Raw genomic sequence first — 24391 nt, 5'->3', positions numbered from 1 at the left:
TGAGTGCGGGGTGGAGCTCAATAACGCGGTGATCCTCTCGTAAACGACGTGCTGAAGCTCCAAAAATCGCCCTTTACAACCCACAAGCCGCCCTGACCTAATGTTGCAGTTTCGGTACGTGGAAAGGAAGTGGCCCCTTTCATATACCTACAATAAAGAGCTAACTCGGGTACTTCGTTCTCCTACCTAGCTATGGTTTATAGTATGAAGAATTCATATTAAAGAGGCGGAGTTAACAAGAGATATATTATTAATACAATATTACGATAATTACCTAGTATATTATGGAACACTCCTTGTTATACACAGTACAGAATATAGCTTTAAATATGTTTATCTCCTTTACTAACAACATCTGTGTTTTGGTCCGTGGAGTAAGCCCTAGGCTGTCGTGGGCTCGCACTACTAGTCTGTAATAGATGCCTCTCATAAGCTTGCTGGGCAAACCTTAAGTGTGGGGCCCCAAGGCTCGTATCTAAGTGCTATAGGCTTATGATACTACCTATAACTTTAAATAGATCTTTAAGATATATTATCTACTACTATAGTTATGTCGATACTTTATGTAGTGCATCCTAAATGAGCGACTATTGCTAGGGACAGCTAACTATACAGGTGACTCAGCGATAAACGTCTACATATACAGAACGAAGGACTAGATGGGGACCGTGGATCAAGTCCCGCGGGTCACGTCTATTAGACTAGAATAGACGTACACAGACGAGTGAACATTGCCACAAGTAAGTAGAGGAGGCCCGGGAAGGGCCTGACAAGTACACAGATATAGAACAGACATAAAGATTGTGAGTAGGGAAATGCCTACTTGTAGTCGTACGCTGTACAGCTGCCACCTCATGGGCGGCTGCTATTCCACAAAGAACCCGATCGCAAGGGCGATGGGGGCTGCATGCAAATTGCATGGCTCTCCAACCCACCACTTCAAGCAAAATGGCAAGATGGCATGTGGCACTGACGAGGCCTGGTCAATTGCTGCTCAACCGTGTTCGAGCACTTATTCAAGAGGATCTGCGTTGTGGACAATTACGTTGTGGAAATTCATAGGGCAATAGGCGTGATGAGCTCTCTGCTTGCTTGCTTGATTTCGGTGACCAGCAGTGCCCAATTGCAGTCACCAAGGTTGAATGCCAAACCAAGCATTCAAGCACGATCACTCCCTTGGCCCCGAAGACGTGCACGCTGCATGTTGCCGTCACCGTGTTGCTATTGACTTCTGCACGTGGAGCCTCGCCTTGCGCCTGCTCTTTCAAAACCTCAGTTTGGGGCACACAAACACCAACAAGAATGCCGCAATCCACATCGCGAAGATCATCGCGTAAAGTTTCATGCGTCCAAGCCAGCCCTCCTCCTCACTCATTCGCTTGAGGAATGCCATGTTTTTGCTGGCAGATTCCATCCCGGTAAGGCTGATGTCGAGACCTTCTAGTGCCTTTCCAACAAGACCTTTGTCCTGCTCCAAAGAGAAATGCATCGCACGACTCTGTTGCTTCAACTGGGCTGCCATACTGACTAGCGAAGCTGTGATGTCTTCGTGTACTCGAGAGGAATCCAAAAGCGACCGTTCCGTAGATTGAAGATTCGAAAAGCCCGTGGTTCGAGCATCACTTGAGTTTGATGATTTATCCTGATTTCCACCTCGTCGTCGTACTTCCGAAGATGAGAACAATTCCTCTCGTTGACCAGTTCTCACATCGGGCGCACCATCGTCCTCTTCAAGAACCTTGAGAAGCTTCCCCTCGAACAATACACCATCCTTCGATATCCCATGGTCCTTATCCTCATTGCCTGTTGCCTGGCTGTGCTCCCGCAAAGCATCGAATAGTGTTTCTGCATTATCGTCTCGATAGGGCGGTTTATAGTCATCACTACCCATGAGCTCTACCTCCCTTCCAATCTCTTCAATCCGGTTTCTTAACCTCTTCACAATCGCTCGCTTCTCCGCGAGATCTTTGATGGCTTCGTACTTTGCGCGTTGGACGCGAATGCTTTGTGCCTGGCGTTCGAGCTGTAGAAGCAGTGTGCGTGCTCCCTCGACATCCTGCAGCCACTTCTCACGGCTGTATGGCAGCGGAGACCATAGCTCGGCTTGTATCTGGCTCTGGAGTGGCGTCAGTTGCGCTCTTTCTCGTAGAGTGCCGGCATCTTGTTTTGAGGTTAAGATAGGCGCAGGCGTGAGGAGGATTAAGTGCTGGAGCCGTAGCAATGTTCGGTGGAGATTTAGATAATTGGTTTCATGTTGGAAGGAAACACTCTTAGGGCCGTTCTGAGTAGGTGTGTGTTCACGACGAAAGGAGATGCCTATTGGAGAGAGGGTAGATGCGAGTGACATCTTGGGTAATGAGTTGCTATTTACATGTCGATGTAAACTGCGCTGCGCCGTATGTAGGAAGTCCAAACAAACAATAATAATACACAATAAGAAGGGGCAGAGAAGTATTTGATCCTACTGCTGCGTCATCCATGGGCGTTTTAGGGTGGCCTTCATGACAACTCGGAACGGATTATCACTGATGCAATGGGCTTGGCAACTGCAAGGGTGGGCTAGTCCTATTTCCAACATAGTCACGTGAAGGGGCCCATGGTGACTAATCCCCCGGAACTCACTTACTCGGGGGGTGACGATGGAAAATAGAGTACATACCTAATCTCAGGTGCGAGATTTGGACCGTGCTCGCCTCCGTCGATCTGTTTAATCGATTATTGATAATTGGTCGACGATAGATGGCAGAACCTTGTGGCGACGGATCGGATTCGTGACTTGGGACTTATTCTAGCCTTGACATACTGTCGGCGCTAATGATTCTAGCGCGTACTAACTCACAGAAGACGTTAAGCACTAAAAATAAGGATACTAAACTCTGCGAGGCACTCCTGTGAGTCCTGTCATAAAAAACGCCACTGTATCAACGTTTGGAATGCTTGGGAATCAATGAGTGATTTGAAATCATGGGGAAGGGGCTCACGGAGATCAAATGCCTCATAAATTTGTATATAAACAAGAACAGAGGCCATAGAAAAGAAAGCGACAGAAATCTCATAATTACATGCTCGAGTGCTTGCCAAAAGCGGCGTAGTCCAAATTCGCCAACACATACGTTCTCATTGGAGGGTACGATAGGGCTGCTCGCCCAAACGCCTCAATCTTTTGGATCTAGGATCAAAAATCCTAGCAGTCTTTCTATTGTGATGATCCTGGGAGATTTAACTGACAGGATGAAGAGATCGCGGGAACGCAGAGCGTTAAGGAAATACGTTCAACGTTTAGGAAATCAAGCTCAAAAGCCATGTCCAAAGCCGCGTCCAATTTCAAACTCTTTACAACCCTCCTTGCGGCCAGAGAGCAATTGGAATTGGCAGGCTCAAAGCTTAGCCAACCAAAATTCTTCTTGTTACTCCTCAGTAAACTAATATTCGATGAACGAAGTTAGACTCATCAAATAGTTTCCGGAAATCAATATTTCTACGTTGTACAAAAAGGCACCCAACTCGCTTTTCTATCCCGCAGCCCTTACGGCGGTGCTAGCTACCTAAAAGCCGACTATTAGGGCATTCAGAACTTAGATAGCACATTCTTCTCTAGGTACTAGCAGGATACCAGCAATATATTCGCGTTTCGTGGACCACCGGCCTTCGAACTATTCTGCTCCATTGTCCCACCACACCATTTTACTTCGATACGCAAGCTGTATATCGAGGTGATACATCGAGAAACGTTTCTATATTCAGCTGGAGAAAGTGGCCCTCAGCCCGATTTCCAGAAAGCAATGAAGTGGAATTAATTTTAGGAGTCCGTCAGACAGCTCAAAGACTATACGACGCTCGAAGTAAACGTGGTCGACGCACCCATATTTTGGTTCTACGGCTGGGCAGGGCACAAAGAGCTGTCAGAACGCACCGGAGGTACTAGTTCCATGCTTACCAAAGTCTTTGGACTTCTTGATCCATTGCGGACTATGCGGCAGCTGAATTGGTTTAAGGTAACCTTGCCGTTAAGGTGTAGAGTGACTCCGAGAGAGGACGAGCCCTTCCAACTTACATACCGGGAGGTGGAACGTACTAAGAGAGCTACCATGATATGCACCTGCGAGGACTGGAAATCTCAAGCACACGTTGGCAAAGCAGGATGTTGTGGTTGAGGATGTACGTTGGGTGGAGGTGTCCAAATCTGGACTCCTAAAATCAGCCTTACTCGAGCTTTAGCAGGGATGCAAAAATAGACAATCGACCGGTCGATTCGAGCTCGGGGCCCACTGAGGACCACACCCGGATGAGACTCTTTAACTGGCACCCAGTTATGCCAACGCTGCATAGGACGGCCCTCAATCTAGCCAGTCCCGAGCATAGGATAGCGCAGCCACAGCTCATGATGGCCTGGTAAGAGCTTAGGGCAAACGGCAGGGGCTCATGTTTGAAACGGAAATGGAACTTGGAGAGGTCAAGCTTCACCGCTGAGTTCTGCGGCAAACGTCGATTCTTGGAAAACTTTCTATCTACTCGCATAATGTGATGCCCATCGGGATCTCTCCATCTTCATCCATCAGGCCGATCTGCTTGAATCCAAGGTTCTCATAAAACCTATATGCCGAATCTCCAGGGCGCACATTCTTCGCTGGATGCTCACTCTTTTTTCCCTCGGGCGGTGTTGAGTTGATTTTCAGCATCGTTGCTTTAGTGTTATGCTGTCGAATATGCGCAATCGCAAACTCTACCCCCTGTCGGCCGTACCTGAGACTGATACCGGGCATCGATCATATATCGCCAGATGTAGTAGGCATCCCCAGCATCCCATATCGCCATCACGAGCATGCCGACAAGCATTTCGTCGGCGTAGACGGCTTGTACCCAGTCATCTTCGTCCTAGTTGGCTTCGAGGAGGGACCATATGTTGGGGGCGAGATTGCAGGTCTGGCCGGGTTTGAGACTTCCAGTTGCCCTCGTTTACTTCATGAAATGCGAGCTTTGGGCCCTTCCTAGGGACAGGATCACTAGGAGTGTCCCCCATAATGCCTTGACTGGGGTGGGATAAGAGATGTGAGCAATTAAGAAGAGTTGCTGCCAAAAAGAGCTAATGGCTCACACGAAATTTAGGTGTGAAGCGCTGCCCCGTCTTAAATATTATTCTTTTGCTATGTGCAACTTTCCCCGTCTGCTATTGCTTTCCTAGATTTTGCGATACATGATTTGGCTTTGGAGGACGCGTGGGCTTGTTGTGACTCAGATGTTCATCGCCTGCAGCTGAAAAGGAGTTCTATTCGTGATGTATCTATTAACTCACCGTTGAGGCTAAGATTGCGTAGCGGACAAAGAGTGAAAGGGAGAGGGTATATCTGTGTAATGGCCGAGGATTCGACTATGTCACTGCCTATTTGCCTCACTGGGACTCTTCCATACATCCATCACCATTCACCACATGAGAACTCTGCAGGCTCGGCTACACTATCCCGCGAAGGTCACTTCCTTGACGGATATTCTCGGTTGGCCCTAGCCCTAAATTTGTCTCCTTGGCTTTACTCACTTTACTTGCAATGCTCAACCGAATGCAGCATACTCTATATAAATCCGTCCCTGATTGATATCAGGGATTATCTGGCTGAAAAGGTGACGAATGGCTGAATTTATTTCAAATGTACCCGGCGACGAGGAACAAAGCGTTTGCCGCCTAGTACGACACTAGATCTAGAACTAAATTATGCCAAACTTTGAGTCGATTTGGATCGAAGTTGTAGTTTGCATAATGAGATATCCAGTGACTCAAACCTGGTGCGAACCATACTAATATAGCTAATCACAGCTCACGAACAGGCAGGTAAGGCTGGTTAGGCCTAGCTCATCTCGGATTATAGCCAACACTCTAAATTATTCCGCGAGACTAGTCCTATTTTGGAATATACGTTAGTGCGGATGATTCAAATCAGAGGTGAGAGAGAGAGAGAGAGTAGGGCGGCTCGCGAGTCAAACTATTCTTTAGTTGCCTTCTCACGCGATGATTCATCCTTCAGAATACTTTCATCAGCGACATGGCCACATCTGCTTCTAGGGCATCCATATCACCCGGCCTATGATCCTTAAAATCATAGCTGCAGAGGGTCAATAGTGTGAGGTTTCCCTTGGTCGTCAGCATAGAGACCAAGCCTTCCCTGATAGAGGTTGAAGTAACTTTCAGCTCGTAGCTATTCTTTTGAAGTTAAGTGTCTAGAAGCTGGGAAGCGGTGTTAGCAAGACTGGGTTGAATCGTCCAGCGAAAGAATCAAGCCCGCTCTTGGATGTATACATAGATTACGCATTCATGAACTGTATAGAGATTGAAGAAGTAAGACAACCTCGCCAGATCCGCACAAGTGTGTGGTCTTGCGGAAGAGGAAGTTGTCAGTCATTCTGGAGCTATAAAGTGCGTCGTAATCTATCGCTAGGTATACTGGTAGCGCGCTTCGTAAGGCGGCTCCAAGAGTATCCTTGTTAAGACTATGGTACAGCGTATTTTACAAATCTCAGCGTCTCGGAATCACAAAAGTAGATTTTATAGAAAAGCAGATTGTACAGAAAGTACCCGAGCCTTTTCTTCAAGCGCAGCACTATTTTCAAAGCAAAGAAGAATAAGCTTCTCCAAAGAACTTAAGAGGGCTTGAATGTGAATTGCAGTGAGGGTACACAAATGTTGAATTCAGCGTTTCCATCTCCAAGACCTGCGACAGTGTTCTCTTGAGCTGTTCCGCTGTGTTTTGGCATCCCGCAAAGCGAAAGAATGGAGCAATCGACGTTGATAAAATGTCGAGCATTCGAGTTCCCGAAATCGCCCCAATTGACTCACTGACCTCAGCAGGTAATTGATCTCGCAGACCAAGCACCTCCAACAATAGAGGGAAATCTGTGTAGGATCCATGTGCAGACCCTCTGACAGTCACCTCGAGCTTTGAGCTCCGCAGATGTGACCAGGTGTCTGCCCAGGACTGGTCGGTTGACAGGTTCTTCCCTTCATGCGCATATATCATAAAAGGTCGATCAAGGTCATTCTTGATGACATCCCCGAAAAATGTCCCATCGAGGTTGATACCAGCAAGAATTTTTCTGTCTTCCAGCATGGCAGCGGCAGCTGTTGCTCCTCCTAATGAGTGTCCAAACAGGAACGCCTTGCCAAGGTCGGGGTATCCGTACAGTCCATTGAAGAGTTCTCGCGTGACAGTATGACTGTGAAGCTGTTGCTTGACATATAGCATATCCTTGCTGCGCACATCCAACGAGGTCTGGATCTGCTCATCATTGGTAATGTTTGCCGCTAGCACAAAGCTTCCGTCGGGAAATTCAACGATTGCGCCATCGTAAGGGTGATCGACTGTCAGAACCACAAAGCCTTGAGCAGCCAAGGTTGCAGCGATACTGTTATAAATCAATCTCGAGTTTCCCAGCCCTGGCGAGAACAGGACAACAGGGTGCGGCGTATGCTTGCGTCTTGCCATGGTTGCATTTGGACTGCACAAAGTCAACGCCAGTGTCTCGAAGGTACCGTTTGGCAGTCCCACTGAGCCATAGAGCTGGTCGTAGACATAGGCTGTTGCTGGTGGCATGTACGGAGTTTGCGACTGTCGACAGTCTCTGCTCTTCGATGTGGGATAGAAAGCCGATACGACGATACGACGATTTTCTTTCGAGGGAGCAAAAGGGTCAGTCATCCCAGTGTTGACCAGCTCGGCTGTTTGTAAGGCGACTCCATAAGGCCCGGGGGGTGGAGGAATAGGGGCCACCGCCGCACACGCAATGTGCACAAGCAGTGCACCTGAGAAGAATGTTGAAGAGAATTGCATTTTGGGGACTTGATCGTCTGGACAGAGGGACTGAATTGGCCAACTATGCGTGATGCTTGTCGTGCAGGATCATTCTGGTGCGGCCTCAGGCAGTGATTTATACTGCATTCAACGAGATTCTCATGTGGGTTCGTCGAGTATCCTCATCTCAGGCGCAGCCTTGCGCCCCGGTGGAGTATAATATTATTGGCTGAATGATGATGCCAAGATCTTTAGCGTCGCTCATTTCGCACCGAGAAGGGAATAGCCATTCGGCCCTCTGCTTTTGCGCAACTTTCTGATCAATGCACAGCACCAAACCTTTCAACACATGGAAATTACATGGCGAACTTTCTTCCGAGAACAAAGCTTAGCTTCGCTCAGTGATCTCTTTAAAGGGAAACCAAGCGGCATTTTCTTCTTAGAGGAGCTCATTGAGTGACCGAAAGTAGCACTTCCATGATTTTCGGGACACCATGGGTGCTGGGCCCTTCGATCTGAGAAAAAATCGTTCAAGATGTACTGCGTGTTCATCGAGTCACCTGAAGGCAAGACGGTGACATAGAAGACATTTGATCTTGGCTTCTGACGGTAACAGTGCTCTGGCGGAAGCCCTTGCCATAATTGCCTTCGACGAGGGAAATTTTGCGAGCTTCCCGTTCGCGATTTGTCCATCGCCTTGGACTCCAACACGAACCGAAGCCAGACCAACGGGGAAATCGTGCTGCAGACGCAAGTTTTCACCATTCAGAGCCCTCCGGTGGATACTGACACGATTTATGTTCTGGCTTTCTTCAAGGAGTTTCTGCCACGAAACAATTTCACGGGCCGATCGTCGTCCCCATGGCTTGCCATACACGGCCATTTGAGTTCTCACCAAACCCTTGTTAGCACAATCTGTGCCATTGGAGCACTTCAGAGAGCGAAAAATCACGAGTCGATCGATCGGCGCCCAGCCGCCGATGCTTTCCGCCGCTATACGGCCGCCATTACCGCGCTTCGAAATCAAATCACCAGGGCTGACAATTGTGATCTATTGCAACTTTCGTGGACTACCTTCCTCCTGGGCTTGTTTGAGGTGTGATTCCCCTAATCATCGACGTGCTTTGGAGAGAAATAGCTAACGTCCGCCCCAGCTAATGTGCGACGACTCGGGCCAAGGATGGGTTTGGCACATGCTCTATGGAACATCAAGAATCCTCCAGTCCGTAGCTCCGGATGGCTGCCGACGTGGCGCTGGCAGGGAGTTTTTTCTTGAAATAAGAATTTTCGAGATCGCTCGTGCAATGCTGTTCGCCGAGAGATCGTTTCTCTCCACCAAACCTTGGATTGACCTGATGCAAGAAATGTGGCTCGGCGATTACGCTGGCGAGTGGAGTCCAAGAGAGAGATTGCTCGACATCATGACACTTGCCTCTGACTTGTGCGTTCGGTGAGTTGAGATGACTATGGTCTTGTTCCTCATTCCGACCCACTGACCTTGGGAGGAAAGAGTTGTTGAGTATACTCGATCCAAGTTCAACATCGAACTCCATCTTCAAGAAAGTAATCTGAGAGCTCTCGTAGCGTTCGCTGAGGAAGGTCATCGGCTACGGTCTGATTTATCCTCGTGGGAAGACATGGCACAGCTTTGGCCAGCTTCGCACAAAGCTGATCATCAAATGACAATCGCCTGGATATTCCACTCAGCCATTTCGATTTATCTGTCTGGTGTTTATGACTACGATCAAATCTGGAACAAATGGCATATAACGACTCCCAGCCTCTGCCAGGTCGAAGTTGATGAATACGTCAGTAAGATTCTGGAAGGCACATCGCTTGCGTTACAAGAGACAAATGTCACTGCGTTGGTTTTCCTCTTCCCACTTCGCATTGCGGGTGCTCGGTCCAAGACGATTCGGCAACAAAAGCAAATTCGGTATTTACTAGCTCAAATCAGCTCCAGCTTCAGAGTTGCGAATGCGATTTCCTCGGACCTCGGAGCGGTATGGGCGAAGCAGGCATTCAATGCGATCACTCCAACATGATGTTGCCACCGCGAGATCCAGCCAGGACTCAAGCATGAGCCTACCGGTCAATCCACGCCCGAGTCTGCTGTCTTTCCTATCGCCACACTGAGCCTCAGGTCCTCGATAAGAAGCAGTACAACCTTTTCCCGCGCCATGTATTGTACTGTTGCATCATCCGGATCAGCCTCTTTCTTTCGATCCCACAGTAAGCAACACTATTGCTCACCACATTGCAACGCAAAAATCTCGGCGTCAATCAATCGGAGACGCCGCTTTGAACTCGACAACACATTCAACTGGACCAGAATTCTGAGCCTCCAAAAGTCTTTCCCACAACCCTCGACTTGCCAGCTCAAGAAATGCAATACCTAGATGGAATGGCAGATCACCTTGAATGGGCGGATTTTTACTTGCATGGAGGATAGGCTACGACGGGTCGTCTCATTGCAAGTGCAAGTGCCGTGTATGGATTCGTCAACACTCTTTTGGGCTTCCACAATGGGCGCCACCGCCCACGCGTCCCATATGTTGTCATTGCATACACTGGAAGCAAGAACTGCCGCGATGCGCAGTCTGTCACATAGTCTCAAGCTTCAACGAATTACGATTGGCTTTCCACATCGGCGCCTCCCGTGCATCGATGATGGATTCGAGAAGAGGTCTGGAAATTCTTCGTCCTGGGAGGTCCCCTGCGATCTGCGCGTCATGGTGGTGGCCCCTAGGAGGTAGCCCTGCAAGCTGTGGCTTCAACACTTAACAATGATATTCCTAGCACGTGCTTGTAGCCTGCTCTACAAGGAAGGGGTGGGAGATGACGTAAGCAACGTTTTCCACCCATCTGGGTGCCACCTGGGTGCCCAGCTCAGATATTGTCCCCTGTAATTGAGGTCTAATGGGTGACACCAGGGGAATGTTGATCATGCATGTTTCAAACCACGGGATTGAGTATTCTCTGGAAAACACGTGAAACTAAAGAGTTATATGGATCCTTTCCTTTAGAGATTCACCGGCTGTACATATAAACCTCGAGGTAGGCCACACATCAATAGCAGGAAATATGCGGGCGCCCATGATTAATTACCTAGTGCAGTCAAACGAGCTCAATTTACACTTCCGTGTTTTATCTCTGTATCGTACTCTTCTTCTCTCCATTCGATCAAAGTGATGTACACTCTACAGCTCCAATCCCTTTCCCAGCCTCAGCAAAGCAATCTAAAATCAAGCCCTTCGTGTCGTAGCCAAACGGTAGAATCCTGGATCCCGCCTTTCCTTTCATTTCAAGTCCTGCGTGAACTTAAACGAAAGAAGAAAAAAAAGGGTTGCCTTTTGTACGGTTGAAAATATGCCTCAGCGGTGGCAGCAACCAAAGACCATAAGCCCCGCGTGGTCCATGTTGCTAATCAATGGGGCAAAACACGAGGGAGAAAAACAACCAGTCGCATTGAAGAAGAACAGGAAGGTTTCCTTGTCAGAGTCAACAGACTGATTGGTCTGACGGAAGCCATCAGTGGAATTGTGCAAGCAACCGGCGAAAAAGACGGCCGTGTAACGAATTTGGTAGCTGGGTCCTAGAATGGAGAAGGAGGATGTCAACCCTGAACGCCGGTGGTATATGCAGTCGTGGACAAATCAAAGCTAAACAGGACAACGCTGTAGCAATGCTCATGTCATCATATGAGGCCACACATTCGAAGGTTTTCTTGGATGATGATGTCTGTGGAGAGTTAGAAGTGGCAGGTAGGAACAAGAGTGATACTTACCGTTGACAGCACCCATCACGAATCTTATTTGTGTGGTATCGGTAGCACAGGTGAAATGGGTATAGATCTGTTTGGTTTCGGCCTGATTCAGAGAGACAAATCGATTGAGAATGTAGTCGCAAGCCGCAGCATAATCCGGGCCGCCTAAGCGTGTTTGGTCAATACATGATCAGCCTTAGAATTCGATAGAACATACCTTCATAATCGGGAAAGTAATTTTGCATGGGGCTGACTGGCAGCTTCTCCTTGAATCTGTCGATCTTGTTCAAAAACAGGATAATGCTGGTCTTGATAAACCATCTGGAGTTGCAAATGCTATCAAACAAGGTGAGGGCTTCTTGCATTCGGTTGACAGTCTCATCTTCGAACAGCAGTTGATCGTATTCCGAGATGGCGACCAGGAAAAGGATGGTGGTGACATTCTCGAAGCAGTGGATCCATTTTTTTCGCTCTGATCTTTGTCCGCCGACATCAAACATGCGGTAGGTCAAGTCTTGAATGATGAAGGTGGTTTCTGTGATACCAGTCGTCTTTACCCGAGATCGAAGCACGTCTTGGTCATTTGGCATGTAGTCGTGAGCGGCGATGCGGTCTATCGAATCGAAATAGCTAATAAGGTTAGAAGCGAAGGGCGTTTGGTGCGATGGTCTCTACTCACTATCGGGCTGAATCGTTCAACTGGTATTCTCTCGACCGCTTGAAGCACTCCTGGACTCCAACGTCTTGCCATAGAGCTTTGATGGCAGCTCCAACCTCGGGGGGCAAGCTATCGCCTTCTATCTGTGGTGGCTGCATAAAGATTGTCTGAACATGATACTCGGCACGTTGATCGTCCAGAGGCAGCTCGAGGGACTCCATAGCCTCGAGAATGACGCGCATTGATTGAACGGTGTTTGAGAAGATGATCTCCTTGAAAGATTCGCGCTCGTCCCGCGAATAGCCTCCTTCGTGGATGAGTTTCATCTGCTTGAGAATGGTGGATTTTCCAGATTCACCAGCTCCTAGAGAGTAGAATGTTAATATCAGCACACATTCGTCGTGAGCCACCGAGTGGTAGCATACGCACCTAGTAGAAGCATCTTGATCTCGTTTCGCTGCGCCATTTTGTCTCTCTTAAGCTGATTCTCGATTTCATCGTTCCTAGCCTTGCCGGCCGTGTCTTCTTTGCTTGCACCGCAGCCCATGGTTGCGAGGTCAAGGGATTACTGGGGAGGCGAGGAATGGGAGAGTTCGAGAGAGATGGTGACCCTCACGGCTCGCTGGTGGAGAGCTATTTCTGGTCAGTATGAATCAATGAACTCTTGATTGATGAGACGAAAGAATTTCCGCAGGGAGACCTAAATACGGGGAAAGGAGGATGTTCTGGCGCGTCAGAGATGGTAGCTGAGAATGACTGACCTGTGACGAAGCGATGTAGTCGTAGAGATGGTCTCAACTTGAATCGTTTGTAGAACGAACGCCTTGCTCTGAATCTGAAGGTGACTAGGTACAATGACGAGGAAGATCAAGGTGTTGGAAATCCGAGGAAGATCGGCGCGGTAGAGGGCGAGAGCGGAAAATTGGCGCCGATCAAGGACCCAGAAGAGATACGGGGTGGGTGTCAGGGATAGCCGGAGAGGTTGGTGCAGTACGTAAAACTGCGCCAGCAAGGCGAGATAGTTTGTTGTCAAGAGAAGATGGTGACAACGACGACGACGGATAATGTACAGAGATAGATGGGAAGAGGAGAAAGATGAAGGGCGACGATGTTGTGCGGACTGCTGGACTGGATTGTAGTAGCGGTAGTGGTCGTGGTAGGAGCAGTGGACTGCAGGTGGATGGATGTGGATGTGGATGTGGATTGGAAATGGGATTGCAGCTGCTTTGCAGACCTACAGACTCGCAGACTGCAGTGCCTACGAGGACGAGTAGGAGCCCACGCACAAGCGAAGGGCAGGAGTCGGACGAGGCAAAGAAATCGAGGATCGAGGGTTGAAGCAGACACCAGGCCGGGACGGGTCAGGCGCAATCCACTAAGTTCCTGGTAGGCCGGGGAGTGGCTGGAGGGTCCCAGGTGGGGGGTTTCTGGGTCCCTTTCTTCAGGCCTGTTCCTGGAGATGATCAGTCCTGAAGAGGTGGGCGAAGGGGGAAGACTGAGGGTGGAGGCGGGCTAGGATTGGAGGGGCCACTACTAAGAGCTGCGAAGCAGTGGCACACTGGCACCCAAGTGGAAGCGACTGGGATCCCGCACGCCCCCAAGACCCAAGCCCGGAGCCTAAGTCCAGGTACCACCGGCTACGGCTGCTAGTGCTGGCCACCCACAAACCCTAACTGCTACTACGAGGTGCTCGTCCGGACCTAGTACGAAGATCTTGTCTAGATGGGACCAGCACCCAAACATCAGGCAGATCAAATCCGGTCGGTCGGTCTGTGCTGTCAAACAAGTCAAGTGCCATTCCGAGGCAGTCCGTGCCCTCCGTACGCAGTGCAGTTGGCACTGGCAGTGACAGCCAAACACTTTCCAATGTCGCGCATGAAGCTGCTCTTTTGTGCTGAGTAGTAGTACTCGGAGTCTGCACTGGGCAGTTCCTCCCCCATTGATACTGGGACCTTGGACATGCTCCTCCCCGGTGCGCCAGTCATTGGCCCCCCTTCGTTTCTTAGCCGGCGGCCCCCCTCCCGAGATTTTAATGGGGTTTGGTGCCACCGCCTAAACAGGGTCGAGCTTAGTGAGGTTTTGGCGGGAGGTTGGATCCCTGTTGACTTGCCCCTCCCCGGCCGCTGAACGAGGGACAGTCGCCCACAGTCAATCACCTCCTCAGACGGCGAGGCTAGCGATGCTATGCAGCCGACCGTCGCTGAACTACTCGTACAGTACTTGACCAAGCGGCATTAAGCCATCTCTCTCCAGGCCTCGATACGGCGCATTTCTCAAGCGGTTTGCCTCTGCCCACCGCGACAACCGGGCCAGAGACGCTTTGGGCCATCAGCCTCTTGTCTTTTCGAGATTCTCGATGTCTTCATTTGAGCAGAGGAGCAGGGGCTATCCAAGCCCAAACCTCAAGGCTGGATCAAGCACAGACGCAACCATCACCGCAACCACTGCATTGGGACGTGCAGCCGATTACGACTGTGACTCTGGAGTCCGGAGAAGTTGCCTGCTATCTCGTAACGAGTGGTGGTTCGAGGTGCACAACGATAGCCTGGTAAGCAACGGTTTCTTACCCAGGTACCCTAGGTACGGAGTATGTTCCTGTCGTTAATCATTAATGCATCATCAGTGTTTCATTGAGCCTTAGTGATTATCGAAGCTCTCGAATTGCTAACGACCATGGATCCCAACTCCATTGATTCAAGTCAGGGTGTGTACTTGGTCAGGCGACGGTTCGCTTGATGCGAGCTCCTCATCTCCCTTCTCAAGCAACTCTAGTGTGTTCTACTCCCGTATCGACACCCCTAACCAACATGGGTATGTCCCCTTTCCCTTCGATTGATTGGTACTAGCACTGCGTAAAATTGCTTGCGCACTCTTTCTAGCCTGCTCCTGAGGACAAGCAACGAGGACTCCATCGCCATCGCCATAGTCCACTTTCTGGTTTAATATAGAGAGATAACCATGTCATAATGCCAGCAAGCGATCACTGGCGAGACACTTAGAAATTGACCTGCAGAGTCATGCAGGCCCAATGTCTCCAGCTGCTACGAGGCGGAGACTCTCGTACCGAAACAGAATCTTGCGCCTCACAAGCACGACCTTCACCTTTACTGAGTTTTCGTACTCTGTATATTCGCATTCAAGCCCGTCGATGGTCGGTCAACTTTCTGAAATGGTGGTCCCAATGGCAGGCTATGGCGTTGCGTTTTGGTCCATTTCCCAGCTGCCAGGAATAAGTCCGCGGGCTGGTGAAGCTTAAACATGGCCCCTTTCTGTGGTCTGTGGCGTGCTGCCCACCCACCCCGGCAACTGGAAATCTTCACCATGATCAATCAAGCGAAAAATTCTGAATGATAACGATAGTTCATGATCTGGCCTCCAACTGTCTAGATACCCGTCCAGGCGGAAGCTGCCCATCAAAACCCCCTTACTGCACAAAGCGAGACTATCCCAGACCGTGATCCATAATCCAAGTTCCCGGACACCGCAAATCAATTGAATTCTCTGATGTGATGGCAGCTGTCACTCGTGACGATCAGTCTATTTCCGATGCCCGGCTGATGGTGTTTCAGACGCTGTCCTTCCGTACTAGCCACCGAGTTAGTTGCCTCGCAGTCGGACTTGACCTCGGGAAGGCCTCTTACTCTGGAGTAGCTTCATGCAAGAGTTTGTTTCGTCCCTTCTCGTCATCCTCAGGGTCCCGGGATCAAGGTCAACTGAGAAACTCTCCCAAGCCCTCCCATGCCCTCCCAAGCCCTGTCGCGTCAGAGTAGCGTCCTTTAGCGGCAGCTTTGCCCAGTGGATCCAACCCAGTTTTACTTGGGACACTTGGAACCAGCCGATATACCTTGGAATCACCCAAGAAAGGCGGCCTCGTTGTCGTTAACCATTCGCTCATCTGTCAACAACTAGCGCTTTGCTCGTTGACCTGCATTCGATCATCCTTTCCGCCACAATCTTGCTTGGTGAACATCCAACCTACCAAGTCGCACCCTTTCACCGACTCCGGTAACCGTCGTATCTCATCCTTCGTACTAGGCTTTAGGGCCTGTGATCATAGCCGCCAGGCTTAATCTATTTGGGATCAGTCCTGCCGAAAATGTCAATCATCGTCATCATCCAGCCGACTCTTGGACCAGAACGGACAGTTTGTTGCAGACAGGAACAACCGAACACAGTTACACCACACGTAATTAGATGATGGATTTCCTCAAACAGCTGACCAGGGTGCATGCCCTTCGTAAAAAGCCGTACCCAGGTCCCAGGCAAGTGGCCGGTGACAGTCTTATCCGAGATGTGGACTAGGAGCCCCCCTTGTGATCTACGAATACACAACGATTTCGAAGATCATGATGCACAAGCACCCACCACCTTTGGGGCACGGTCTGGCTTTATCGAGAGTTTACGAGTCAAGTCCTCCTTTCGGTCGTATTGTCGGACAACACGGCCACCTATCTGACTGAAAGTGCAACAATTGCCGTCCCTTGTCGCGGAGGTGAGCGATGTTCTTCTCTCATGTTCGAGGAGTCTTGGTCACTGGAGCACAGAATCCGATAGTTCCGTAACTCCAACTGCATCAGAGCTATGAGTGCATAGACTTTGACCGATTCACAAAGGCTCAGGCCGAAAGTTTAAACTCTCTAAGCGGGCTCTCCTTTATGGAGTCCTCGTCGGATAATGCGACGTGAGGCTTGGGTGAGGTTGAGACCCTGTTGAGGATTATGTCAGCAACTCGCGACGCGTGAAAGCCACCTGTTTTCTTCATTCACTTCGAACATGGCGCTTCTTCAGCCAGCCCTGCCGGGTGCTATGATTGCTCTGGTAAATAGACTATTTCACCGTGATCGTGATACTCGGGTCCCAGGTCCCAGGTCATCAATCATGGACTCTAGTATGCAAGCCTTACGGATGGGATCACAGCAGCATCCACACCGAGATTGCTGTTGATGATATGATGAGTCGTGACACACGTCCAACTCAGCCTGCTGGGCTCGAGGATAGACGGAGTCTAGACTGTGAGTCTAGATGCAGGTCGATACGGAGCTGCGAGTACAGGCCCTGAACCAGCAACACACAAAGTACACGCGCACCCTGTACTCTGTGTCACCAGTCACGTGTGTAAAGTCAGGCTATAGTACGGAGTACTCGGACCATCAGGCACTCGCGTTTGGAGACTCTTGGCCTTTGGTCGCGCCTTCAAGTCTGCTTGAAATTTGTGCGCCGTAACCCCACATTGAGAGTGCTTTTCCCCAATCTACCCCACATTCCCCATTTGGTCTAGGGGCTCTTTCCCGCTGACGAGACATTGCTGGCGTTCCCTAGCAATAGTACGAGGCGGTAACCAGTATTTTAACAATGCGATTCATGTTCATCGCACCGAGTGTACCAAGGAAGGCAATAGAATCAGCAAGGTAGGCCAAGGACATATTCTGCTCTGCTATCGACGACAAGACAGTCACGACCTGAGTTGTTGCAGTATCCGTCGAAGGGATGTCGTTGACGAGCATACTTTATATTCAATTGCAACGGCTCTCCATTCTTAGTATAACGAGGTACAAAATGACGGCAGATGCAACTTGAGAAGACCTACGACCATCTTCCATTGATATTAGAGGATTCAGCTCTTGAAGAAAGCCAGATGACCTGTGCATATTTTATGCACCCGAAGCCCGGATCATATGCAACCACAGGCCTGGGGCTTCCCCAATTTAGATTGATTTCCCCCGGGCGAAGCGCTTCCCCGCACTTATGGGTTTTGGCTCGTGTCGCAGGCTCGCAGCTCCAACCACAACGCGTGGAAAGCGCAGCTGCTTCTGGGCGTTCTCCAATGCCCAAACCTTCACTCCGCGATTTATCCAGCAAAGTCTTGCTTGTCAGCACTCAGGACCGTAGACTCCCAATGCCATTCATGAGGCCCATTCCACATCCGTGCGCATGTGGCTGCCACTCAACTTAGACCATCGGCCCCTGGGCCTCCACTGGTTCATCTTCTCAGTCGTGCTCTTTTCTTCCCAGGGTCCTTGAGTCGGCGTCTGTTGACAAGATCTATCTTATTCACCACAGGTCACCATGGTAATGCCTCTCGCCGGAGTCTCGACCATCGAGTTCGCGAAGCCAGATGCACTAAAAACGAGTGCCGACAGTGCCAAAAGAAAGCATGTCTGCAATGTGTGCTCGCGAGCTTTCAAGCGAAGTGAGCATTGTGTTCGCCACCAGAGAAGACGTGAGTATTCATACTGTCCACTCAACTCTCTTGTTTGAAGCGCCCCAATATGGTCGGGTCGACTCACCAGAATGCCAGATACCCAGGAGAAACCTTTCGCCTGTCATTTCTGCCGCCGGCGATATAGTCGCAAGTATGAACATTCAACCACCCGACTGCTCGTTTAAAGTGCTAAAATGTCACGTTAGAGACTTGCTCGTGCGACACGAAAGGACTCTTCATGCCGATGAAAAGGCCAAGGACGTGACTGGGAAGCAGGCCGAACGTGAGACCCACTGCTTCACACCATCTAAGGGACATTGCTCTGTTTCTCGTGGATCGATATCTAATCAGGATACATCATCAGGTTCAAAGACAGCAAAAGACAGCGTTCACGAGAGTTCGGACCAAGATGAGGCCTCGCAGACTCCAAAATCTTCCAATCAGCCTGATCCAGTAGTAGTGCAGGCCGGGTCACCATCGCAATCGCCAAACGCACCCCTGAAAAGGAATCCACCAGCATCCGAAAGACGTGTCAAAAGACCTCGACATGCATCTCCCCAGCCAGCCATTTCAAGCCCCAGCGAGCACCGAAATGTGACACCACCTCTTCCCACGCCAGAAGCCACCGATCATCACAATAGCCCGCCAAATACAATTGACGCTTCAGGGAATGCAACCAGCAAGGACCAACCTCTTCCAACGAGCCCGCCCGCCCTCACACCTTTCAACGCGGACCTTGGGTTGCTGGAGTTCTTCGATCCATTCTTTGGACTACCTGCCGAACAGATGGTGGATATGAGTCTTCCAGGACTCAAGGGGCTCACCGAAGGCTTCTCACCCCTCGAGCAATTCAGTACTTCGAGCGTAGACTCTCGACAGGGCGGCAGAGATTCGGAACTCTTCGTACCGAATGAAACAGTAGGGACCGACCTAACTAAGTTGCACTCACCCAGTCAGCAAAGAGACGATAGGGCCATACCCGCATCCAACACTATAAGAGACTTCTTTAGGACGGATCCGGCCGACTACTTCCTCAATTCTGCTACTCCTAGTGTACCGGTGCCAAAAGTTCGTCGCATGGCAAGCGCAAAGCCGCCTACATTAATATTTACGGAGACCATGCGAACGAAATTGCTGGAGGACTTATCGAGACGATTGCCACCGGAGAAGCTAACTGACTTCCGTCTGCCGGTTGCAATTGCGCTTCAAAAGTGCTTCCGCACGTTCGTCGACGCCTTTCATGTCCATCTACCCATCTTTCATCTTCCGACCATGGACCTCGAACGCACGCCTTCGCCTCTTGTGCTCGCGATGTGTGCCATTGGCGCTCTCTACCGGCTAGAGAGAAAAGTCGCGGCGTTATTATATCACAAAGCAGATCAAGCACTTTCTGCGCGAACCCACCGTGGGAGTGTAGTCGAGAGGACACCAAACTTGTTGGAAGACTGGACGATGCCTGTGCTTGGCCACACGAATCGGTATCGAGAGAACTTGTGGAGTGGACAGACCCGACTTCTCCTTACCATGTTTGCCTCTTTCAGTGGAGATCCTGAAGTCATGTCCAGAGCAATTGCAAAGATTGGGGAATTCAGCCTTGTGCGCAATCAACTCTCCCCGGCCACCACAGAAATCCCACTAACTCAAGATAGGACTTCCGGCGCCTGGCGCCATCCGTGAAGCCTCGAAATTTTGGAGTTGACGGACTTACCTGGCAAGATTGGATTGATAGAGAGTGCGTCAAGAGGTAAGACGATGCAACTAAGCGGCGCACGTTGCCCTCTCTGATAACGTTCCCAGACTTTTATACGGACACATTATGCTCACGAATTCGCTCGCTATGACATATGGAATGCCGCCAAGTTACTCGATTGTGTCGGATGGCAACATCGAAATGCCTGGCGACCAAAGTCTATGGGATGCCACAAACGCCTCCCAATGGTATGACCTAGTCAACGTGAAAGGCAGGTCATCATTACTATCCGTCCGGGACGCCGTTTCCACAATTATGTATGGCAGTTCGCTGCGCGGCGTGCCTGAAGAGTGTTGGAGTTGGTCACCCTTTGCGTGCACCGTGGTGATTAATGCCGTTTCCATTCAAATCTGGCATGTGACGCAAGGGTCTTATTTCTTCGACGAAATGACTGGAATGGCCCAAGGCCAGTCCCATGGCTCGGAAGAGTCGCAAGTCCTTGTCCAAACAGAAGCGGCATTGTCAAGATGTCGAGCGCTCATCACGCAGGCACGAGCGGATCATGATTATACTTGGACAGAGTCAGAAGGCCCCTTACTGTTCAACTGTCTAGCACTCTTGAGAGTCACCTACTGCCGGGCGTTTACCGGAAATGGATGTGCGGACAGGATGATGTTACTAAAAGATAATCGAGAAGACATTATCGCCTCGCTTGAAGATTTTGTGGCGGTCCCTCAAGAAAGAGACGAGTTTACCAGCAGAGCCGTCGCTCGTGCGTTTGAAGGGATGGTGATCCCCTCCAAAGCAGGGACTCTTCTTCTCCGCAAAACTGCCGCCTTGACCTGGTCGGTCGAGCATGCGCTGGCTGGCTGGGATGCCGGTAAACTTTGGCTCTCCCATGGAATATAGGAAAAGAATGCTAACAAGTCATGCTAGCCTTACTCGTCACCAAATGGGTCCACACGATTGAAGTTGAGACCGTGCGTGGTAGGGGCCGAGTTCTCAGCGAACGCGAAGAGCAACTGATCCAGAACATGGGCGACATTCTGGCGGAAGACGAGGGTATCGACCAAGCGACCAGCATGGCGGCAAGGCTTGCAGAGCATTGGGCCAGCTTCTACGACGACACGTGGGTTTGGGGGGTCACTCCACGCATAGGCTGGATCCTGCGGGAACTGTCCAACTGTTATGAAAATGCGCTGCTCTCTCTATAATATTAAGCTAATAGTTAATGATTCATACTAATGAGCATGAACGAAGCTGAACTTTGAGATGAAGATGTCCCAGTCCGGCTGCATGAACGTCAACAGTGCAGCTGGTCAGTCCCGTCCACCTCTGCGACTCTTGGACTCCAATTCGTTCTCTTGCTTGGAGAGATCTGGGGGCGCAGGCCGGAGGCCTCTAGCCAGGAGTGGGGACACCCCTGACACCTATAAGAGCCCGGAGCACCCCGTGGTTCAGACCTACAATCCCTGACGCCCCGCCCAATCTCGCTGTTCAAACCAGATGGCTGTTCCTCTTAGTTGCTTAAGCTAGAGCTAGCTTCCAGCATCCATAGGCCAAGGGCGTAGCCGAGCGAGCTGCTCAATCCCAGATTTCCGATCGTCTTACCAGGAACAACCACCACATGGTAGGCTGTTCCGGTTAGTGATAGTGTTCACTCATTTTCTCCTTTTACGGGCGCAGATTTACATTGACCTCCTCAGCATACTCAGACTGCACACCAATCTATTCCATATCGCACTCATCGGCCGTGCGCGCGAAACGGTTCCCTGCGCGCAAAGTTGAGCCACCACGGTCCAGTCGCGGCAGGCAAAATGTCATACGAGATGTCAGCCAAAGGCCCGACGCGAGTTGGAGGCAGACGTGAGTTCCCATCATTTGAAACGCGCATTTCAAAAGCCCGCGGAGCTTCGTGGTCGCGAAGCGGCGCAGCTGACATGTCGTAATCAACACCAGCGTTCAACCACGATCAATCGCAAGCCGCAGAGCAAGAATACGACCGCCTCCGAGATCTCGCGCGCCAGGAAGCCGGCAAACGCTCCTCTGCGCTCTCCAAGTCACAACAAGCATACCAGAAGGGCGATGGTGCAGCAGCGAAGGCGCTCTCCGAGGAAGGCAAAGCGCACGGCCTGAAGATGGAACAGTTCAACCGACAAGCGTCCGAGTTCATTTTCCGGGAGAACAATGCCGAGGGGAGGGCCCCGGCCGACACGATCGACCTACACGGACAGTTTGTGGAAGAGGCGGAGGACATCTTAGAGGAGCGCATTCGGTACGCGCAGTCGCACGGCCAGACTCACTTGCATGTTATTGTCGGCAAGGGGAACCACAGTACCGGCCACGTGCAGAAGATCAAGCCGCGGGTGGAGCAAGTCTGTCGTGAGTTGAACCTGCAGTATCATACGGAGGAGAACGAAGGGCGCATTTACGTCAATCTGAGCGGTGGGAATGTCAATATGCAGGATGTCAATAGCTGGGGTGGCTATCAGCAAGGATATGGTCAACAGCAGCAGCACCACCACCACCAGCAACAGCAACAGCAACAGCAACAGTATCAACAGCAAGGAGGTCAGCAACACCATCAACAGAACCAAGGCGGACAGAACGACGAGGTCGAGAAGATGGTCAAGAGATTCCTCCCTCGGATCCTCAAGAAATTGCTCGGCATGTTTTGCGGTCGGTAAGGTGTCTCTTCCACGACGGAGTGCGCAGTTCCTGCTGTCTAGGCGCTATACATGGTGATTTCACTTATCTTGTTGGAGTTACAATCACGGGCGTACGGGGGGGGGGGGGGATCGGGCCTTGATGAGAACAGGTTATCTACAATCTAGATGAGATGCATGCATGGGCATCTTTGGGACCAAGAAGGACAGGAGGGATCTCGACCACAGAACAAAGTTCTTCAGATCACGATCGCGATTCTGGCCGCCCGCGACGCTGGGCTGGCGGACGGAAAGGCGCGTATGTAAATGCGCAGTTGTATGGGCTGGCGTGCTTGTAAGATAAGAAGAGAGCGGAGCGATTGGATCGAGCAACTAGGACAAATCCCGAGGCTGGAATCCCAAGTAATACTTATCAGCCTTTTCCGACGAGCTGAAGCTTGCTCCCAAGAGCCTTGACACACCTTGTCCCAGCTTGACTTGATTCTCGACACAATGCCATAAACACTCAGCATACTTTTGATAACTTGATAAGCCTCCGAGGCCCTCGGAGGTCTTGGCGGTCTTGGCGGTCTTGGCACCCTTCCACATTTCAGTTACTCGATTTCATCGAGTCACCTCGTAAGACGGGCCGGGCAACTCCAGCCAAACAACGCTCCCCGTCCGCTCTACCAAATCGTTATCTTTAATCGTTTTGCTCAAAGGCCATAGAGTACCTGTACGTCAAACTTGTGCGTCAGGGCTAAATCGCTTTAGACAATCAGATGCGGCGAGATGCGGGCTCGGGCAAGGTTCAACCCTTGGAAGGCAAAGCTACTCTCCTCTGTTGGCGTGTCGGGCGACCGTTTTAATGCCTTGCGCACAATGAGCCTGCTTCGCCAATGCGCAACTTATCTCCAAGTTACGGCCTGCTCACGGCCGTGACGTTGTCTGCAGAGAATCAGGGCCCGTGATCGACTTGGTATACATTAGCCCATGGCCAGCGGTTGCAGGTCCTTTGGCAAAGTGTTCTCCCACTGGCTGGATGAGTTCCCGACTGTGGAGAAAAGGGCGAATGCCACCCAGGGTTTGTCTATGCAACTTCAGCTCCATGTGTTTGTGCACTACGACCTACAAGCCGCGTATCCACCGTCTGTCTAGGATCGGCGGCACAACACTTGGCTCACATATGATGGTCACTTAACCTTCTCTTGTGACGTCCAACTGCCCAATGATCACCCGCCCTAACGAGCGTCTGTAGCATATTTCACCAAAATCTGCGGACGACCAGATGATGGAGGTCGAACACTCCCCTATCCACAACCCGGTATCCTTGACACTTCTCTTCTACTACCCTAGCACACCGCTAGCCTCGTCGGTCTCGCCTTCGAAATGGCGTACTGATAACGGGCTTTGGAGAGTGCGGGCCACCCGTCTCGTGGGACTTGGTTATGCTCGCTCCGATATTCCTAACTAACCTCCACATCATGACGGCCCACCCAGACCTCGTTGCTTTTTGGACGTCGTAATGGTGCCACAGAAAAAGTACATATAAACAAACCCGCCGCGGGATGTCATCTTCCGCTTCCCAAGATGCCGCTGCCGATATAGAGTTGGACACCATAGCTTCCTCTTCAGCCTACCGAGCAGGCTCT

At 50.6% G+C, this 24391-nt stretch overlaps 8 protein-coding genes across 8 annotated transcripts; 4 read left to right on the top strand and 4 right to left on the bottom strand.

The window, feature by feature from the left end:
* Positions 1–1264: 1264 nt before the first annotated feature.
* A1O9_05290 (uncharacterized protein) lies at positions 1265–2347 on the bottom strand (the record flags this gene model as incomplete). The annotated part of the gene is made up of 1 exon (XM_013404509.1): positions 1265–2347. One exon carries the CDS (start codon positions 2345–2347, stop codon positions 1265–1267), a length of 1083 nt encoding a protein of 360 aa, XP_013259963.1.
* Positions 2348–4508: 2161 nt separating this feature from the next.
* Positions 4509–4836, bottom strand: A1O9_05289 (uncharacterized protein; the record flags this gene model as incomplete). Its single annotated transcript, XM_013404508.1, has 2 exons — positions 4509–4697; positions 4744–4836. 2 exons carry the CDS (start codon positions 4834–4836, stop codon positions 4509–4511), a joined length of 282 nt encoding a protein of 93 aa, XP_013259962.1.
* A 1760-nt stretch (positions 4837–6596) lies between these two features.
* Positions 6597–7817, bottom strand: A1O9_05288 (uncharacterized protein; the record flags this gene model as incomplete). Its single annotated transcript, XM_013404507.1, has 1 exon — positions 6597–7817. The coding sequence occupies one exon, from the start codon at positions 7815–7817 to the stop codon at positions 6597–6599; it is 1221 nt and encodes a 406-aa protein (XP_013259961.1).
* Positions 7818–9415: 1598 nt separating this feature from the next.
* Positions 9416–9823, top strand: A1O9_05287 (uncharacterized protein; the record flags this gene model as incomplete). The annotated part of the gene is made up of 1 exon (XM_013404506.1): positions 9416–9823. One exon carries the CDS (start codon positions 9416–9418, stop codon positions 9821–9823), a length of 408 nt encoding a protein of 135 aa, XP_013259960.1.
* Positions 9824–11475: 1652 nt separating this feature from the next.
* On the bottom strand, positions 11476–12749 carry A1O9_05286 (guanine nucleotide-binding protein subunit alpha; the record flags this gene model as incomplete). Its single annotated transcript, XM_013404505.1, has 5 exons — positions 11476–11519; positions 11566–11709; positions 11762–12174; positions 12224–12566; positions 12632–12749. 5 exons carry the CDS (start codon positions 12747–12749, stop codon positions 11476–11478), a joined length of 1062 nt encoding a protein of 353 aa, XP_013259959.1.
* A 6327-nt stretch (positions 12750–19076) lies between these two features.
* Positions 19077–20003, top strand: A1O9_05285 (uncharacterized protein; the record flags this gene model as incomplete). Its single annotated transcript, XM_013404504.1, has 1 exon — positions 19077–20003. A coding segment is annotated over one exon (927 nt), but the record flags the coding sequence as incomplete, so codon positions are not given.
* A 217-nt stretch (positions 20004–20220) lies between these two features.
* Positions 20221–21308, top strand: A1O9_05284 (uncharacterized protein; the record flags this gene model as incomplete). Its single annotated transcript, XM_013404503.1, has 2 exons — positions 20221–20974; positions 21031–21308. 2 exons carry the CDS (start codon positions 20221–20223, stop codon positions 21306–21308), a joined length of 1032 nt encoding a protein of 343 aa, XP_013259957.1.
* A 603-nt stretch (positions 21309–21911) lies between these two features.
* Positions 21912–22781, top strand: A1O9_05283 (uncharacterized protein; the record flags this gene model as incomplete). The annotated part of the gene is made up of 2 exons (XM_013404502.1): positions 21912–21960; positions 22054–22781. The coding sequence occupies 2 exons, from the start codon at positions 21912–21914 to the stop codon at positions 22779–22781; spliced, it is 777 nt and encodes a 258-aa protein (XP_013259956.1).
* Between the last annotated feature and the right edge of the window lie 1610 nt (positions 22782–24391).

The sequence above is a fragment of the Exophiala aquamarina genome (assembly GCF_000709125.1).
Source record: "Exophiala aquamarina CBS 119918 chromosome Unknown aczIA-supercont1.4, whole genome shotgun sequence".
Taxonomy (NCBI): domain Eukaryota; kingdom Fungi; phylum Ascomycota; class Eurotiomycetes; order Chaetothyriales; family Herpotrichiellaceae; genus Exophiala; species Exophiala aquamarina.
Note: the sequence above shows the minus strand (reverse complement) of the source record. Positions and strands in the feature narration are given on the sequence as shown.